Source organism: Mesoplodon densirostris, chromosome 7, assembly GCF_025265405.1.
Source record: "Mesoplodon densirostris isolate mMesDen1 chromosome 7, mMesDen1 primary haplotype, whole genome shotgun sequence".
In the NCBI taxonomy this organism is placed as follows: domain Eukaryota; kingdom Metazoa; phylum Chordata; class Mammalia; order Artiodactyla; family Ziphiidae; genus Mesoplodon; species Mesoplodon densirostris.
In genome coordinates, this window is record NC_082667.1 from 9,906,381 (window position 1) to 9,926,455 (window position 20,075).

Sequence of the window (20,075 nt, forward strand, 5' to 3'; positions counted from 1 at the left end):
TCCTTTTCACGTGTGGCTGCCGCTAAAAGTCTTCCATCAGACTCTTCCGAGGGTCCCCGCCGGGGGAACCCACTCATTGGTCTGGTCCTTGGTGCCAGGAGGAAGTTGGCTGCTTTGCAAGCATCTTTGAAATGATTTCACAGGTGCCCAGTTCTGCCTCACAGACATCGTTTTTCTACTTCCAGAGGCCTGGACTCATCTGTGAGTCAGAGGCTGGGCAGCAGAGTGCCTGAGGGACAGTTCTCTGCTGCTTCTGATGGCTTGTTTATTTAACACATAATGAGTCCTCAAAGTGGAAGTGTTAACCCCGGCACAACCAGGCTCAACAAATGCTTTCCGAAGGGTCCCTGGGAGGATTCTCCTCCAGATTAAACAAACAAGCTAGGCAGTTGAGAGGTGAGAGGTGAGAGGTGAGAGCTGAAGGTCCAGTCAACACAGAGCTAGTCACCAGGAGGTGTCCATGAGACCTGCTGGGCCGATTTGAATCTAGAACTGATTGTAAATCCTCCTCCCAGACTCCACTGTCCAGGAGTCTACCTGTCCCCACTCCCCATGGCTTTTGCTTACCAGAGATTCCCCAAGTAATTTCTGTTTTCGTCCTGTGGTGTGGCTGTCAGCCCCTCTCTTCAGTCCCCTGTGCTGTGTCCCAGGAGGCTCCGTGGACCTCCCTTATGGTCCCGGCTTCTTTGGGAAACAGGCAACCATGCTGTGGGCTGGGCTGCGGCCAGGCGGCTGTCACTCACGCAGACTCTGCTGCAACCTGTGGGGGGCGTGTGTTTCTGCAGAGCGGGGATGACGAGGAGTACCAGCGCATCTACACCACGAAGATCAAGCCTCGGCTGAAGCCAGAGGATGGAGTGGAAGGGGAGCCTGGGGAGACCCAGAGCCGCACCATCACGGTGACTAGGAGGGTCACAGCCTACACTGTGGATGTGACAAGCCGCGAAGGAGCCAAGGACATTGACATCAGCAGCCCTGAGTTCAAGATCAAGATTCCACGGCACGAACTGACTGAAATCTCCACTGTGGATGTGGAGACCCAGCCTGGGAAGACAGTGATCAGACTGCCCTCGGGCTCGGGGGCACTGTCCCCCACCACAGGCTCCACTGTGGACATCCAAACAGGGTCCATTTCCACTTCAGGACCAGAGCTCCAAGGTGCTGACCACTCGAAGGTCCAGGTCACCGTGCCTGGGATAAAGGTGGGAAGCCCGGGTGTTAGTGTCAGTGCAAAGGGCTTGGACTTAGGTAGCAAAGGAGGGGTCCAAGTCCCAGGGGTGGACGTTTTGTCTTCTCTTGGGGGTGGGGCAGCAGAGTGGCAGGGCCCAGCTCTTGAGAGTGGCAATAATGGGAAAATTAAATTTCCCTCCATGAAGCTGCCAAAATTTGGTGTCTCAACAGGGCTTGAGGGTCAGGCCCCAGAGGCAGGGTTGAGCGTTTCTGCCCCTGAATTCTCTGTGGGGCACAAGGGTGGCAAGCCAGGCTTGACCATTGGCGGGAACATCCAGACCCCTCAGCTAGAAGTCAGTGGTCCCTCTGCCAGTATTAAGGGGTTTGAGGGGAAGCTGAAGGGCCCCCAAATCACTGGGCCATCCCTTGAGGGTGACCTGGGCCTGAAAGGTACCAAGCCACAGGGGAGTTCAAGGGTGGACATCTCTGTGCCCAAAATCGAGGGCAGCATCGCTGGCTCCAGGGTGGAAGTTCAAACTCCTAACATTGATATTCATGGGCCAGGGGGCAAACTGAATATGCCCAAGGTGAAGGCCCCCAAATTCTCTGTATCAGGTTCTAAGGGAGAGGGAGCTGGCATTGATGTTACACTTCCTGGGGTCTCTGGGGATGTTGGCCTGCCTGAGGTTGCTTCTGGGGGGCTGGAAGGGAAGATGAAAGGTCCTAAAATCAAGACTCCTGAAATGATTGTTCAGACACCTAAAATCTCCATGCAGGATGTGGATCTGAGCCTCAGGTCCCCTAAACTGAAAGGAGACATTAAGGTTTCTGCTCCTGGGGTTCAAGGTGATATTAAAGGCCCTCAAGTGGCAGTTAAAGGTGCCAAAGTGGACACAGAGACACCCAGCCTAGAGGGGACCATGACTGGCCCCAAGTTTAGGGGTTCTTCTGGGGAAGAAGGAACCTGTAAGATCTCTATGGCAGATGTAGACTTAAATGTGGCTGCACCAAAGGTGAAAGGGGGTGTGGATGTCATGCTTCCAAAAGTAGAGGAGAAAGTCAGTGTCCCTGAAGTTGATGTCAGAGGCCCCAAAGTGGATGTCAGTGCCCCAGATGTGGACATTCATGGTCTGGACTGGAACCTGAAAATGCCCAAGATGAAAATGCCCAAGTTCAGCACTCCAGGAGTTAAAGGGGAAGGGCCAGATGTAGATGTGAATCTCCCCAAAGGTGATGTCAGTATTTCAGGGCCCAAGATCAGTGTGGAAGCCCCAAATGTGAACACAGGGGGCCCGGTGGGCAACCTTAAAGGCCCTGATGTTCAGCTGCCTGAAGTGAGTGTCAAGACACCAAAGATCACCATGCCTGATGTGGATTTGCATGTGAAAGGCCCAAAGGTAAAAGGAGAGTATGATGTAACAGCAACAGAACTTGAAGGAGAGCTGAAAGGCCCCAAAGTGGACATTGATGCCCCTGATGTGGACGTTCATGGCCCAGACTGGCACCTGAAGATGCCCAAGATGAAAATGCCCAAATTCACTGTGCCAGGAATCAAAGCAGAGGGCCCTGAAGTGAATGTAAACCTGCCTGAGCCTGATGTGGACATTTCTGGGCCCAAGGTAGATGTCTGTGCTCCAGATGTGAGTATTGAGGGACCAGAGGGGAAATTGAAAGGACCCAAGTTTAAGATGCCTGAGATGAATATCAAAGCCCCAAAGATCTCCATACCAGATGTGGACTTACATTTGAAAGGCCCTAGTGTAAAAGGAGAATATGATGTCACAGTACCAAAGGTTGAAGGTGAGATTAAAGTTCCTGATGTTGAACTTAAAAGTGCCAAACTGGACATTGATGCTCCAGATGTGGATGTTCATGGCCCAGACTGGCACCTGAAGATGCCCAAAATGAAAATGCCCAAGTTCAGCATGCCCGGCCTCAAAGCAGAGGTCCCAGAAGTGGATGTGAACCTGCCCAAGACTGACATTGACATCGCTGGACCCAAGGTGGATGTTGAACTTCCAGATGTGAATATTGAAGGACCTGAAGGAAAGCTGAAGGGTCCCAAGTTTAAGATGCCTGAGGTGAATATCAAGGCCCCCAAGATCTCCATGCCTGATGTAGATTTGCATATGAAAGGTCCCAAGGTAAAGGGGGAATATGATGTTACAGTGCCAAAGCTGGAAGGGGACCTGAAGGGGCCAAAGGTAGACATCAGTGCCCCAGATGTTGGAGTTCACAGTCCTGATTGGAACCTAAAGATGCCAAAGATGAAAATGCCCAGATTCACCAGGCCCAGCCTTAAAGGAGAGGGCCCAGAATTGGATGTGAACCTGCCCAAGGCTGATGTCGACATTTCTGCATGCAAGGTAGATATTAGTGCTCCAGATCTGAGCCTTGAAGGACCAGAAGGGAAGTTGAAAGGCCCCAAGTTTAAGATGCCTGAGATGCACTTCAAAGCTCCCAAGATGACCCTGCCAGATGTTGACATGGATTTTAAAGGACCCCAAATGAAAGGGAATCTAGATGTGTCTGCACCAAAAATAGAAGGTGAGATGAAAGCTCCACATGTGGACATCAAAGGCCCCAAAGTAGATGTTAAAGCACCAGATGTGGAAGTTCAGGATGCAGACTGGAGTGTGAAAATGCCCAAGATGAAAATGCCTAAATTCAGCATGCCAAGCTTCAAAGGCGAGGGCCCAGATGTGGACATGAAACAGCCCAAAGCTGACATTGATGTCTCAGGACCCAAGGTGGACATTGAAGCCCCAGATGTGAGCCTGGAGGGGCCAGAAGGAAAGCTTAAGGGTCCCAAGTTTAAAATGCCTGAGATGCACTTCAGGGCCCCCAAGATCTCCATGCCTGATGTGGACTTACACTTGAAAGGCCCCAAAGTCAAAGGGGATGTGGATGTGTCTGTGCCCAAGATAGAAGGTGAAATGAAAGTGCCCGATGTGGACATCAAAGGCCCCAAAGTGGATGTTGATGTCCCAGATGTGGACGCTCAAGGCCCCGACTGGCAGCTGAAGATGCCCAAGATGAAAATGCCCAAGTTCAGCGTGCCCGGCTTCAAAGGAGAGGGCCCTGAAGTGGACGTGAATCCACCCAAGGCGGATATTGATGTCTCAGGACCCAAGATGGACATTGAAGCCCCAGATGTGAGCCTTGAGGGGCCGGAAGGGAAGCTCAAGGGTCCCAAGTTTAAGATGCCTGAGATGCACTTCAAGGCCCCCAAGATCTCCATGCCTGATATAGATTTACACTTGAAAGGCCCCAAAGTCAAAGGTGATGTGGATGTTTCTGTGCCCAAGATAGAAGGTGAAATGAAAGTGCCAGATACGGACATGAAAGGCCCCAAAGTGGATGTTGATGTCCCAGATGTGGATGTTCAAGGCCCCGACTGGCACCTGAAGATGCCCAAGATGAAAATGCCCAAGTTCAGCATGCCTGGCTTCAGAGGAGAGGGCCCAGAAGTGGATGTCAACCTACCCAAGGCTGACATTGATGTCTCAGGACCCAAGGTGGACATTGAAGCCCCAGACGTGAGCCTGGAGGGGCCAGAAGGAAAGCTTAAGGGTCCCAAGTTTAAGATGCCTGAGATGCACTTCAAGGCCCCCAAAGTCTCCATGCCTGATGTGGACTTACACTTGAAAGGCCCCAGAGTCAAAGGGGATGTGGATGTGTCTGTGCCCAAGATAGAAGGTGAAATGAAAGTGCCCGATGTGGACATCAAAGGCCCCAAAGTGGATGTTGATGTTCCAGATGTGGATGTTCAAGGCCCCGACTGGCAGCTGAAGATGCCCAAGATGAAAATGCCCAAGTTCAGCATTCCTGGCTTCAGAGGAGAGGGCCCTGATGTAGATGTGAACCTGCCCAAAGCTGACATTGATGTCTCAGGACCCAAGGTGGACATTGAAGCCCCAAATGTGAGCCTTGAGGGGCCAGAAGGAAAGCTTAAGGGTCCCAAGTTTAAGATGCCTGAGATGCACTTCAAGGCCCCCAAGATCTCCATGCCTGATATAGACTTACACTTGAAAGGCCCCAAAATCAAAGGGGATGTGGATGTGTCTGTGCCCAAGATAGAAGGTGAAATGAACGTGCCCGATGTGGACATCAAAGGCCCCAGAGTGGATGTTGATGTCCCAGATGTGGATGCTCAAGGCCCCGACTGGCATCTGAAGATGCCCAAGATGAAAATGCCCAAATTCAGCATGGCTGGCTTCAAAGGAGAGGCCCCTGAAGTGGATGTGAACCTGCCTAAAGCTGACATTGACATCTCTGAACCCAAAGTTGAGATTGAAGCCCCAGATATGAGCCTTGAAGGTCCAGAAGGGAAGCTCAGGGGTCCTAAGTTTAAGATGCCTGAGATGCACTTCAAGCCTCCGAAGATCTCCATGCCTGACATTGATTTAAACCTCAAGAGCCCCAAGGTGAAAGGTGATGTGGATGTTTCTCTGCCCAAAGTTGAAGGGGGTCTGAAAGGACCAGAGGTTGACATCAAAGGTCCCAAAGTGGACATTGATGTCCCCGATGTGGATGTTCATGGCCCAGACTGGCACCTGAAGATGCCCAAGATAAAAATGCCCAAGATCAGCATGCCCGGCTTCAAAGGAGAGAGCCCTGAAGTGGATGTGAACCTGCCTAAAGCTGACATTGATGTCTCAGGACCCAAGGTGGATGTTGAAGTTCCAAATGTGAATATTGATGGTCCAGATGCAAAACTAAAAGGTCCTAAATTTAGGTTGCCAGAAATGAATATAAAGCCTCAGAAGATATCCATGCCTGATGTTAGTCTGCATTTGAAAGGCCATAAAATGAAAGGAGATTATGATGTTACGGTTCCAAAAGTAGAAGGAGAGGTTAAAGCTCCTGACATTGACATTGAAGGTCCAAAAGTAGACATTAATGCACCAGATGTGGGAGTTCATGGTCCAGACTGGCACCTGAAGATGCCCAAGATAAAAATGCCCAAGATCAGCATGCCTGGCTTCAAAGGAGAGGGCCCAGAAGTGGATGTGAACCTACCCAAGGCTGACATTGATGTGTCAGGACCCAAGGTGGACACTGATGTTCCAGATGTGAATATTGAAGGTCTAGAGGGGAAACTAAAGGGTCCCAAGTTCAAGATGCCAAGCATGCATATACAAACACACAAAATCTCTATGCCTGATGTTGGACTTAATCTGAAAGCCCCTAAACTGAAAACTGATGTAGATGTTTCTCTTCCCAACGTGGAAGGAGACTTGAAAGGTCCTGGAATTGACATAAAACCCCCTAAAATGGATGTGGATGTTGGTGATATAGATGTTGAATGTCCAGAAGGAAAGCTTAAGGGTCCCAAGTTTAAGATGCCTGAGATGCACTTCAAAGCCCCCAAGATCTCCATGCCTGATGTGGACTTAAACTTGAAAGGCCCCAGAGTCAAAGGGGATGTGGATGTGTCTGTGCCCAAGATAGAAGGTGAAATGAAAGTGCCCGATGTGGACATCAAAGGCCCCAAAGTGGACGTTGATGTCCCAGATGTGGATGTTCAAGGCCCCGACTGGCACCTGAAGATGCCCAAGATGAAAATGCCCAAGTTCAGCATGGCTGGTTTCAAAGGAGAGGGCCCTGATGTAGACGTGAACCTACCAAAGGCTGACATTAATGTTTCTGGCCCCAAAGTGGACATTGATACTCCTGATTTGGATATTGAGGGACCAGAAGGAAAATTAAAAGGTTCTAAATTTAAGATGCCTAAGTTGAATATCAAAGCTCCCAAGATATCCATGCCAGATGTGGACTTGAATTTGAAGGGACCCAAACTGAAAGGAGAGATGGATGCTTCTGTGCCAGAACTAGAAGGTGATCTCAAAGGTCCGCAAGTTGATATCAAAGGTCCTAGTGTGGATGTGGAGGTGCCTGACGTTGATCTGGAATATCCTGATGCAAAGTTGAAAGGACCTAAGTTTAAGATGCCTGAGATGCACTTCAAGGCCCCCAAGATCTCCATGCCAGATGTGGACTTACACTTGAAAGGCCCCAAAGTCAAAGGGGATGTGGATGTGTCTGTGCCCAAGATAGAAGGTGAAATGAAAGTGCCCGATGTGGACATCAAAGGCGCCGAAGTGGACATTGATGTCCCAGATGTGGACGTCCAGGGCCCAGACTGGCACCTGAAGATGCCCAAGATGAAAATGCCTAAATTCAGCATGCCTGGCTTCAAAGGCCAAGGCCCAGATGTGGATGTGAACCTGCCCAAGGCTGACATTGATGTCTCAGGGCCCAAGGTGGACATTGAAACCCCAGACGTGAGCCTTGAGGGGCCAGAAGGAAAGCTTAAGGGTCCCAAATTTAAGATGCCTGAGATGCACTTCAAGGCCCCCAAGATCTCCATGCCTGATGTGGACTTAAACTTGAAAGGCCCTAAAGTCAAAGGGGATGTGGATGTGTCTGTGCCCAAGATAGAAGGTGAAATGAAAGTGCCCGATGTGGACATCAAAGGCCCCAAAGTGGATGTTGATGTTCCAGATGTGGATGTTCAAGGCCCCGACTGGCAGCTGAAGATGCCCAAGATGAAAATGCCCAAATTCAGCATGCCTGGCTTCAGAGGAGAGGGCCCTGAAGTGGATGTGAATCTGCCCAAAGCTGACATAGACGTCTCAGGACCCAAGATGGACATTGAAGCCCCAGATGTGAACCTTGAGGGTCCAGAAGGAAAGCTTAAGGGTCCCAAGTTTAAGATGCCTGAGATGCACTTCAAGGCCCCCAAGATCTCCATGCCTGATGTAGACTTACACTTGAAAGGCCCTAAAGTCAAAGGGGATGTGGATGTGTCTGTGCCCAAGATAGAAGGTGAAATGAAGGTGTCAGGTGTGGACATCAAAGGGCCCAACGTGCACACTGATGTCTCAGATGTGGATGTTCAAGGCCCTGATTGGCACCTGAAGATGCCCAAGGTGAAAATGCCGAAGTTCAGCATGCCTGGCTTCAAAGGTGAAGGCCCAGAAGTGGATGTGAACCTGCCTAAAGCTGACATTGATGTCTCAGGACCCAAGGTGGACATTGAAGGCCCTGATGTTAATATTGAAGGACCAGAGGGAAAGTTGAAAGGTCCTAAGTTCAAGATGCCAGAGATGAACATCAAAGCCCCCAAGATCTCCATGCCTGACTTTGATTTGCACCTGAAAGGTCCTAAGGTGAAAGGAGATGTGGATGTTTCTGTGCCTAAGATGGAAGGTGACCTAAAGGCCCCTGAAGTTGACATCAAAGGCTCCAAAGTGGACATTGATGTTTCAGATGTGGACGTTCACGGCCCAGACTGGCACCTGAAGATGCCCAAGATAAAAATGCCCAAGATCAGCATGCCTGGCTTCAAAGGAGAAGGCCCAGAAGTGGATGTGAACCTTCCCAAGGCCAACATTGATGTGTCAGGACCCAAAGTGGACATTGAAGGCCCTGATGTTAACATTGAAGGACCAGAAGAAAAGTGGAAAAGTCCGAAGTTTAAAATGCCTGAAATGCATTTTAAGACTCCAAAGATACACATGCCAGATATTGATCTTAATCTAATAGGTCCAAAGATGAAAGGAGATGTGGATATCACATGCCCCAAGGTAGAGGGAGATTTTAAAGGACCTGAAGTTGACCTCAAAGGCTCCAAAGTGGACGTTGATGTCCCTGATGTGGATGTTCAAGGCCCAGACTGGCACCTAAAGATGCCGAAGATGAAAATGCCCAAGTTCAGCATGCCTGGCTTCAAAGGAGAGGGCCCAGAAGTGGATGTGAACCTGCCCAAGGCTGACATTGATGTGTCAGGGCCCAAAGTGGACATTGAAGGCCCTGATGTTAACATTGAAGGACCAGAGGGAAAGTTGAAAGGTCCTAAGTTCAAGATGCCAGAGATGAACATCAAAGCCCCCAAAATCTCCATGCCTGACTTTGATTTGCACCTGAAAGGTCCTAAGGTGAAAGGAGATGTGGATGTTTCTGTGCCTAAGGTGGAAGGTGACCTAAAGGCCCCTGAAGTTGACATCAAAGGCCCCAAAGTGGACCTTGATGTCCCTGATGTGGATGTTCAAGGCCCAGACTGGCACCTGAAGATGCCCAAGATGAAAATGCCCAAGATCAGCATGCCCAGCTTCAAAGGAGAGGGCCCCGAAGTGGATGTGAACCTGCCCAAAGCTGACATTGATGTGTCAGGACCCAAGGTGGACATTGAAGGCCCTGATGTTAATATTGAAGGACCAGAGGGAAAGTTGAAAGGTCCTAAGTTCAAGATGCCAGAGATGAATATCAAAGCCCCCAAGATCTCCATGCCTGACATTGATCTTAATCTGAAGGGCCCCAAACTGAAGGGTGATGTGGATGTGTCTTTACCAAAAGTGGAAGGTGAGCTTAAAGTTCCTGAAGTTGACATGAAGGGCCCCAAAGTGGACATTGATGCTCCAGATGTGGACGTTCATGGTCCAGACTGGCACCTGAAGATGCCTAAGATAAAAATGCCCAAGATCAGCATGCCTGGCTTCAGAGGAGAGGGCCCAGAAGTGGATGTGAACCTGCCCAAGGCTGACATAGATGTCTCAGGACCCAAGGTGGACATTGATGTTCCAGATGTGAATATTGAAGGTCCAGATGCAAAACTGAAGGGTCCCAAGTTCAAGATGCCAGAGATGAATGTCAAAGCTCCTAAGATATCAATGCCAGATTTGGACCTTAATCTTAAAGACCCTAAAATGAAAGGAGAGGTGGATATTTCACTTCCAAATGTAGAAGGTGATTTGAAAGGGCCTTCTCTTGGCATCAAAGGACCGAAGATAGAGGTAGATGCGCCAGATATTGATATTCATGGCCCAGAAGGCAAATTAAAAGGTCCAAAGCTGAAGATGCCTGATATGCATGTAAACATGCCCAAGATCTCCATGCCAGAAATTGACCTGAATTTGAAAGGCTCAAAACTTAAGGGAGATGTTGATGTTTCTGGACCCAAATTGGAAGGTGACATTAAAGCTCCCAAGTTAGATGTAAAGGGCCCAGAAGTGGACATTTCTGGTCCTAAGCTCAATATTGAAGGCAAGTCAAAGAAATCTCGCTTTAAGCTTCCCAAATTTAATTTTTCAGGCTCCAAAGTTCAGACACCTGAGGTAGATGTCAAAGTCAAAAAGCCAGATATTGATGTAACAGGTCCAAAAGTTGACATTAATGCTCCCGATATTGAGGTCCAAGGAAAAGTGAAAGGACCCAAGTTCAAAATGCCTTTCCTGAGTATTTCGTCTCCTAAAGTGTCTATGCCTGATGTGGAGTTAAATCTGAAAGGTCCTAAAGTCAAAGGAGACTTAGATGTTGCAGGTCCTAATTTAGAAGGTGATTTTAAAGGACCCAAAGTGGACATTAAGGCACCAGAAGTTCATCTTGATGCACCTGATGTGGATGTTCATGGTCCAGACTGGAATTTGAAAATGCCCAAGATGAAAATGCCCAAGTTCAGTGTGCCTGGCTTAAAAGCAGAAGGGCCAGATATGGCTGTGGATCTGCCAAAAGGAGATATCAACATAGAGGGTCCCAGAATGGACATTGAGGGCCCAGAAATCAATGCGGAAGGTCTAGAGGGAGGCTTAAAAGGTCCCAAATTCAAGATGCCTGATATGAATATCAAAGCTCCCAAGGTCTCCATGCCTGATATGGACTTACACTTGAAAGGCCCCAAAGTCAAAGGGGATGTGAATGTGTCTGTGCCCAAGATAGAAGGTGAAATGAACGTGCCAGGTGTGGACATCAAAGGGCCCAAAGTGGACGTTGATGTCCCAGATGTGGATGTTCAAGGCCCTGACTGGCACCTGAAGATGCCCAAGGTGAAAATGCCCAAGTTCAGCATGCCTGGCTTCAAAGGAGAGGGCCCTGAAGTGGATGTGAACCTGCCCAAAGCTGACATTGGTATTTCTGGCCCCAAAGTGGACATTGATGCCCCAGATGTGAATATTGAAGGTCCAGATGCGAAACTGAAGGGCCCCAAATTCAAGATGCCAGAGATGAACATCAAAGCTCCCAAAATGTCCATGCCTGACCTTGACTTTAACCTGAAGGGCCCCAAACTAAAGGGTGATGTGGATGTGACTTTGCCAAAAGTGGAAGGTGACCTCAAGGCCCCTGAGGTGGACATCAAGGGCCCCAAAGTGGACATTGAAACTCCTGATATTAACATTGAAGGCCCAGAGGGGAAATTGAAGGGGCCCAAATTCAAGATGCCAGAGATGCACCTGAAGGCGCCCAAGATCTCCATGCCTAACATTGATTTAAACCTGAAGGGGCCCAAGGTGAAGGGTGATATAGATGTTTCCCTTCCCAAGACTGAAGGAGATCTGAAAGGCCCTGAGATCGACATCAAAGGTCCCAAAGTGGACACTGATGCTCCAGATGTGGATACTCAAGGCCCAGACTGGCACCTGAAGATGCCCAAGATAAAAATGCCCAAGATCAGCATGCCTGGCTTCAAAGGAGAGGGCCCAGAAGTGGATGTGAACCTCCCCAAGACCAACACTGATGTGTCAGGACCCAAGATGGACATTGAAGGCCCTGATGTCAACATTGAAGGACCTGAGGGAAAGTTGAAAGGTCCTAAGTTCAAGATGCCAGAGATGAACATCAAAGCCCCCAAGATCTCCATGCCTGACTTTGATTTGCACCTGAAAGGTCCTAAAGTGAGAGGAGATGTGGATGTTTCTGTGCCTAAGGTGGAAGGTGACCTAAACGCCCCTGGCGTTGACTTCAAAGGCCCCAAAGTGGATATTGATGTCCCAGATGTGGATGTGCATGGCCCAGACTGGCACCCGAAGATGCCCAAGATAAAAATGCCCAAGATCAGCATGCCTGGCTTCAAAGGAGAGGGCCCAGAAGTGGATGTGAACCTTCCCAAGGCCGACATTGATGTCTCAGGACCCAAGGTGGACGTTGATATTCCAGATGTGGATATTGAAGGTCCAGATGTGAAACTGAAGGGCCCCAAGTTCAAGATGCCTGAGATGAACATCAAAGCCCCCAAGATCTCCATGCCTGACTTTGATTTGCACCTGAAAAGTCCTAAGGTGAAAGGAGATGTGGATGTTTCTGTGCCTAAGGTGGAAGGTGACCTAAAGGCCCCTGAAGTTGACATCAGAGGTCCCAAAGTGGACGTTGATGTCCCTGATGTGGATGTTCAAGGCCCAGACTGGCACCTGAAGATGCCCAAGATAAAAATGCCCAAGATCAGCATGCCCAGCTTCAAGGGAGAAGGCCCTGAAGTGGATGTGAACCTGCCCAAGGCTGACATTGATGTCTCAGGACCCAAGGTGGACATAGACACTCCTGACATTGATGTTCATGGTCCAGAAGGGAAACTGAAGGGCCCCAAGTTTAAAATGCCTGACCTGCACCTCAAGGCACCCAAGATCTCCATGCCTGAAGTTGACCTGAATCTGAAGGGCCCCAAGGTAAAGGGTGATGTGGATGTTACTCTGCCCAAAGTTGAAGGTGACCTCAAGGGCCCTGAAGTTGATGTCAAAGGTCCCAAAGTGGACATTGATGTTCCAGATGTGGATGTGCATGGCCCAGACTGGCACCTGAAGATGCCTAAGGTGAAAATGCCCAAGATCAGCATGCCTGGCTTCAAAGGAGAGGGCCCAGAAGTGGATGTGAACCTGTCTAAAGCTGACATTGATGTCTCAGGACCCAAGGTTGACATTGATGTTCCAGACGTGAATATTGAAGGTCCAGATGCGAAACTGAAGGGCCCCAAGTTCAAGATGCCGGAGATGAACATCAAAGCTCCTAAGATCTCCATGCCTGGCATTGACTTAAACCTGAAAGGACCCAAAGTAAAGGGAGATGTGGATGTTTCTCTGCCTAAGGTGGAAGGTGACCTCAAGGGCCCGGAAGGTGACCTCAAGGGCCCCGAAGTTGACGTCAAGGGCCCCAAAGTGGACATTGATGTCCCAAATGTGGACGTTCATGGCCCAGACTGGCATCTGAAGATGCCTAAGGTGAAAATGCCCAAGTTCAGCATGCCTGGTTTCAAAGGAGAGGGCCCTGAAGTGGATATGAACCTGCCTAAGGCTGACATTGACGTCTCAGGACCCAAGGTGGATGTTGATGTTCCAGATGTAAATATTGACGGTCCAGATGCAAAACTGAAGGGCCCTAAATTCAAGATGCCGGAGATGAACATAAAAGCCCCTAAAATCTCCATGCCTGACCTTGACTTTAACCTGAAGGGCCCCAAAATGAAGGGTGATGTTGATATCTCTCTGCCCAAAGTTGAGGGTGATCTCAAGGCCCCTGAGGTGGACATCAAGAGCCCCAAACTGGACATTGACACTCCTGATATCAATATTGAAGGTCCAGATGGAAAACTGAAGGGGCCTAAATTTAAGATGCCAGAGATGAACATTAAAGCCCCCAAGATCTCCATGCCTGACTTTGACTTAAGTCTGAAAGGGCCAAAGGTAAAGGGGGATGTGGACTTTTCACTGCCTAAGGTAGAAGGTGATCTGAAAGGGCCAGAGGTGGACATTGAAGGTCCTGAAGGGAAATTCAAAGGACCCAAATTTAAGATGCCTGATGTCCATTTTAAAACCCCACAAATCTCCATGAGTGATATTGATTTGAACTTGAAAGGACCTAAGATAAAAGGAGATTTTGATGCTTCCATCCCTAAACTGGAAGGAGATCTGAAAGGCCCCAAAATGGATGTTAAAGGCCCTAAGCTGGATATAGACACTCCTGATTTTGACATTAATGGTCCAGAAGGGAAACTGAAGGGCCCCAAGTTTAAAATGCCTGACCTGCATCTCAAGGCGCCCAGGATCGGTGTGCCTGGCTTCAAAGGAGAGGGCCCTGAAGTGGATGTGAACCTGCCCAAGGCTGACATTGACGTCTCAGGACCCAAGGTGGACATTGCTGTTCCAGACGTGGATATTGAAGGTCCCGATGCGAAACTGAAGGGCCCCAAGTTCAAGATGCCAGAGATGAATGTCAAAGCTCCTAAGATCTCCATGCCTGGCATTGACTTAAACCTGAAAGGACCCAAAGTAAAGGGAGATGTGGATGTTTCTCTGCCTAAGATGGAAGGTGACTTCAAGGGCCCTGAAGTGGATGTCAAGGGCCCCAAAGTGGACATTGATGTTCCAGATGTGGACGTTCATGGCGCAGACTGGCATCTGAAGATGCCTAAGGTGAAAATGCCCAAGTTCAGCATGCCTGGCTTCAAAGGAGAGGGCCCAGAAGTGGATGTGAACCTGCCTAAGGCTGACATTGACGTCTCAGGACCCAAGGTGGACGTTCCAGACGTGAATATTGAAGGTCCAGATGCGAAACTGAAGGGCCCCAAGTTCAAGATGCCAGAGATGAACATCAAAGCTCCTAAGATCTCCATGCCTGATGTTGACCTGGATTTGAAAGGATCCACAGGCAAAGGAGATTTCGATGTGTCTGTCCCTAAGATTGAAGGGACTTTCAAAGGCCCAGAAGTAGACCTTATAGGTCCAGGTCTGGATTTTGAAGGCCCTGATGCCAAACTCAGTGGCCCATGTTTGAAGATGCCCTCACTGGATATATCTGCCCCTAAAGTAACCGCACCTGATACTGATTTGCATCTTAAGGCACCCAAAATTGGAGTTTCTGGTCCCAAATTAGGAGGCGGTGAACTGGACCTCAAGGGACCCAAAGTTGATTTAGAAGCTCCAAGCTTAGATGTACACGTGGAGAGCCCAGATATTAACACTGAGGGGCCAGATGTGAAAATTCCGAAATTTAAGAAACCCAAGTTTGGGTTCGGGGCAAAAAGCCCCAAAGCTGACTTCAAATCCCCTTCACTTGATGTGACAGTTCCTGAGGCAGAGCTGAATGTTGAGGCTCCTGAAATGAGTGTTGGTGGCAAGGGCAAGAAAAGTAAGTTTAAAATGCCTAAACTTCACATGAGTGGGCCTAAAATTAAGGCCAAAAAACAAGGATTTGATTTGAATGCTCCTGGGGGTGAGATCGATGCCAGTCTCAAGTCTCCCGAGGTAGACGTCAACGTTGCAGGGCCCGATGCCTCACTTAAAGTCGACATGAAATCTCCCAAGACCAAGAAACCTATGTTTGGAAAAATGTACTTTCCAGATGTAGAATTCGACATTAAGTCACCTAAATTTAAAGCTGAAGCTTCCCTCCCTGGCCCCAAAATGGGGGGTGAAATCCAGGCACCTGATCTGGATAGTTCCTCACCAGGGATTCATGTGGAAGGTCCTGACCTCAAGCTGAAGGCTCCCAAGTTCAAGGTGCCAGGTGTGGATGTCTCAGGGCCAAAAATAGAGGGCGACTGGAAAGGCCCCAGGGTGCAGGCAAACTTGGATGCATCTGACATCAACACTGAAGGCCCAGATGCTAAAGTCAAAGCACCATCATTCAGCATTTCTGCCCCTCAAGTCCCCATCCCTGATGTGAATGTTAACTTGAAAGGACCAAAGATAAAGGGTGACATCCCCAGTGTGGGACTGGAAGGACCAGATGTAGATCTGCAAGGTCCAGAATCGAAAATTAAGTTCCCCAAGTTTTCGATGCCCAAGATCGGCGTCCCTGGTGTGAAGATGGAGGGTGGGGGAGCTGAGGTCCAGCTGCCCTCTCTAGAAGGAGGCTTGAGCGCACCAGATGTTAAGCTTGAAGGGCCCGATGTGTCTCTGAAAGGGCCAAAAGTAGACTTGCCTTCAGGGAACCTCTCTGCGCCAAAAGTCTCTGGACCTGACCTTGACCTGAACTTGAAAGGACCAAGTTTGAAGGGAGGCCTGGATGTATCTGTTCCCAGCATGAAGGTGCATGCTCCCGGGCTTGACCTCAGAGGTGTCGGTGGAGAGGTGAAGGTGGAAGGTGATGGTGTGAAAGTGCCTGGAATTGATTCCACAGCAGTGCTTGATGTCGGTGCGCCAGATGTGACCCTGAAGGGACCAAGCCTGCAGGGAGACCTGGCTGTCTCTGGTGACATCAAGTGTCCTGAAGTATCAGTAGGTGCTCCTGATCTAAGCTTGGAGGCACCTGAAGGTGGTATCAAACTTCCTAAGATGAAGCTGCCCCAGTTTGGCATCTCTGCTCCAGGGTCCGACTTGGACATCAGCGTCAAGGGGCCACAAGCTGCTGGAGAACTAAAGGGGCCCGGCATAGATTTGAACCTCAGAGGCCTGAACCTGAAAGGGCCTCAGATCTCTGGCCCTCAAATCTCAGCACCAGATGTGGACTTGAACTTGGAAGGACCAAAAGTAAAAGGCAGCCTCGGGGCCAGTGGTGAGATGAAAGGCCCCACGGTTGGAGGAGGTCTTCCAGGCATCAGTGTTCAAGGCCTAGAAGGAAACCTCCAAATGCCTGGAATTAAGTCATCCAGATGTGAGGCGGAGCTGCCAGGTGTGAATGTGAAACTCCCAACCGGGCATATTTCTGGTCCTGAAATCAAAGGTGATCTGAAAGGTTCAGGAATAGGTTTCCACGGGGCCTTTCCTGACATTGGCATGAAAGGGCCTTCATTTAACGTGGCATCTCCTGAGTCAGATTTTGGTGTCAGCTTGAAGAGCCCGAAAATCAAAGGAGGCATGGATGTTTCAGGGGGTGTCAGTGCCCCAGATACCAGCCTGGGTGAGGGGCATGTGAGCGTCAAAGGTTCCGGGGGGGAGTGGAAAGGACCCCAGGTCTCCTCTGCTCTCAACTTGGATGCACCTAAGTTTGCCGGAGGACTTCATTTCTCAGGACCAAAGATAGAAGGAGGTGTCAAAGGAGGCCAGGTTGGACTTCAGGGTCCTGGGCTGAGCGTGTCTGGGCCTCAAGGTCACTTGGAAAACGGATCTGGAAAAGTAACATTCCCCAAGATGAAGATCCCCAAGTTCACCTCTGGCCATGAGCTGGTTGGCAGAGAAGTAGGGGTGGATATTAACTTCCCTAAAGCGGAGGCCAGTGTCCAGTCTGGTGCCGGAGAGGGCGAGTGGGAAGAGTCTGATGTAAAACTTAAAAAGTCCAAAATCAAAATGCCCAAGTTCAGCTTTTCCAAACCTAAAGGGAAAGCTGGTGTCACCGGCTCACCGGAAGCATCCATTTCAGGGTCCAAAGGTGACCTGAAGAGCTCCAAGGCCAGCCTAGGCTCTCTGGAAGGAGAGGCAGAAGTCGAAACAGCTTCGCCCAAAGGCAAATTCTCCTTATTCAAAAGCAAGAAGCCACAGCACCGCTCAAATTCCTTCAGTGAAGAAAGGGAGCATTCTGCATCTTCTACCCCTCCGGGAACTTTGGAGTTCGAAGGTGGGGAAGTGTCGCTGGAAGGCGGGAAAGTCAAAGGGAAACATGGGAAGCTGAAATTTGGTACCTTTGGTGGGTTGGGGTCAAAGAGCAAAGGTCATTATGAGGTCACTGGGAGTGATGATGAGGCAGGCAAGTTACAGGGGAGTGGAGTGTCCTTGGCCTCTAAGAAGTCCCGACTGTCATCTTCTTCTAGCAGTGACAGTGGGACTAAGGTTGGCATCCAGCTTCCCGAGGTGGAGCTGGCAGTTTCCACAAAGAAAGAGTAGCAGGCCTCTGTGTGTGTGTGTACATATATGTATAAAAATACATCAGCCTGGGGTGTGTTTGTATATAAACTCCAAAGAGAAACACGCCGCCGACAGCCTCAGCAGCAACGCAAACATCTGGCCTCTGGCAGGGGCAAGCGCTGAAAAGCCAAGCGCCTTTAGGCTCCTCCTGGAGCTTTACAGATAGGTAAAGAGTTCTAAGTTCTTCGTCCAGCCCGTGTGCAAAGTCAACAGTATTTGCCTTAAGTTTTCAGTGTTTTTTTTTTTTTTTTTTGCATTGAACGCTGAGAGCTCCTGTTTACTAAGCAAGCTTTTGTGTTTATTATCCTCATTTTTACTGAACATTGTTAGTGTTGGGGTCATGGAAACCCACTTTTTCATTGTAATGACTTTTGGGGCTTATGTTAGTAAGGGTGGGGGGTGGAGAAGGCAGTAGAGGGGGCCCAGACCTTCATTTCTCCTACCGTCAGATCTACTCAAACAGGAAACACCCAAAGATGGCTGAGAGGATCCGCCAGGCAGAGCACGTGGGTGTTTCTAGAACTCCTTAGCGTTGCTTTTTCTTCCCTAGGGGTGGCGGTCCCAGCCCATTTGGTGCTCACGGTGAGAGGGAATTTAGAATCTGTTTGCAAATTAGTCAACCCACCAACTCAACAGGAGGGCCTTCCATTCTGTGTGTTGTAAGAGAAATGTTTTCTTTGTGATCGCCACGTTCCTGATATTAATTCTGATTTCTTTTAACAAATGTTATTGTGATTAAGAAAATTTCCAGCACTTTAATGGCAAATTAATTGAGAATGTAAGAAAATTGATGCTGTCAAGGGCAAATAAAGCTGTTTATTAACCCGGATGTCCTGTGCCTTTTATATTCTGTAATGGGAGGATGAGGCCTAGGGAGGCTGCACACCCAGCCCTGACAGGTCAGACTGGGTCCACTCAGTGGCATTGCTAGTTGCATTAGTGGGTGATGGGAGGGATTCTTTGCTTCTCAATTCTCATGGTGAGGCTGGTTGCACCATTGCTGAGAAGTCAAGAGAGGCTGGGCACTGGCAGCCCGAGCCCCAGGACCTGCCCACCAATTTGGCATCCTCAGATAGGAATATACGATTCAGAAATGGTTCAGACATGAATGGAAGAAAAGGCCTGTTGGAATGGCAGAAAGGGATCTGGCCGTGGGTCACAGGCCTGCCAGCTATTCCAAACTTGGCTGTAGGTTTGCTGGCTGGCCTCGTTACCTGCCCTTCTGGGCCTCAGTTTCCTCTTCTTTGAAATAAGGGTGCTGATCTCGAATCACGTGTCTTTATGCTTCTTTCTAGTCCATGTGAGCGCTAAACTTCACGAAAAATCTCTTCTGACAGAAGTCCCCTCCCCCACCCCCTTTTTTTTGGCCTTCCCTTGAGGCATGCAGGATCTTAGTTCCCCGACCAGGGATCGAACCCACGCCCCCTGCATTGGGAGCACGGAGTCTTAACCACCGGACCGCCAGGGAAGTCCAAAAGTCCTCTTTTGATTTACAGCTCTGTAGACAATACAGAGTGGCGGGGGGGGGGCCTTCTAGAAACTGGCTTCTGATGTTGGTCATTGCTGGGCAGAGGGCAGTGCCTTCTTAGGCCAAAATGATCGAACCAAGCTCATTCCCCTTGCCATTCCCCAGAGCTGCTTCCTTTCTGCCAGTGGAAGCAGCTCTGTACCTCTCCCATCAGCCCTGGAGCGGAGATACCAGCTCCAACGCCCTCCTGCCCTCTCCAGAGCCAGCTTATTTGCGGGTCTCAGTGCAGAGCAGTGGGATCTCTTGCCCAGCGTGAAATCCACCTGCCCTTTCTTGGATTTCAGACGGGCCTTTGCCAGCTTCATCCACTCCCGCGTCAGCCAGCAGAGCCTGTGTCCCTGGGGGGTTTTGGAGCTCACGGGTGGCTCTTGGTTTTGGAAAGAGATAGGTAACAAGGGAGGTGCTTGATCCCCTGTGGCTTTTTAAAATAATTTTTAAAAATTTTATTTATTGAAGTGTAGTTGATTTACAATGTTGTATTAGCTTCAGTACAGCAAAGTGATTCGGTTTTATATATAAAAAAATATATATATATTCTTTTCCAGATTCTTTTCCCTTATAGGTTATTACAAAATACTGAATATAGCTCCCTGTGCTATACAGTAGGTCCTTGTTGGTTATCTATTTTATATGTAGTAGTGTGTATCTGTTAATCCCATACTCCTAATTTATCCCTCCCCCAGCCCCCATGGCTTTTTAAAAGCTGATTTGTGAATTGGGCAAGAGTTTCCTCACCCAGAAAATAGGGGTAGCATCCACAGGACCAGAGTCTGTCTGTTCAGGTGTTTGGGTTGTCTGCTGTGCAAGGGCATCGCATTTAAGGGTAT

The 20,075-nt window shown here is 49.3% G+C and overlaps 1 protein-coding gene across 6 annotated transcripts in view; it reads left to right on the forward strand.

Annotated features, from left to right (window-relative positions):
- Positions 1-20,075, forward strand: part of AHNAK (AHNAK nucleoprotein) — a 92,247-nt gene that overhangs the window by 11,119 nt on the left and 61,053 nt on the right. Inside the window, exon 5 of one of the 6 annotated variants that reach the window (XM_060103209.1) lies at positions 786-18,549. The exons of the other annotated variants lie outside the window; for them this stretch is intronic. Coding sequence (XP_059959192.1) covers positions 786-17,699 — 16,914 coding nt within the window. The 3' untranslated portion in view covers positions 17,700-18,549. Of the gene's footprint in view, positions 1-785; positions 18,550-20,075 lie in introns of those variants that run through there. 6 annotated transcript variants of the gene reach the window in all.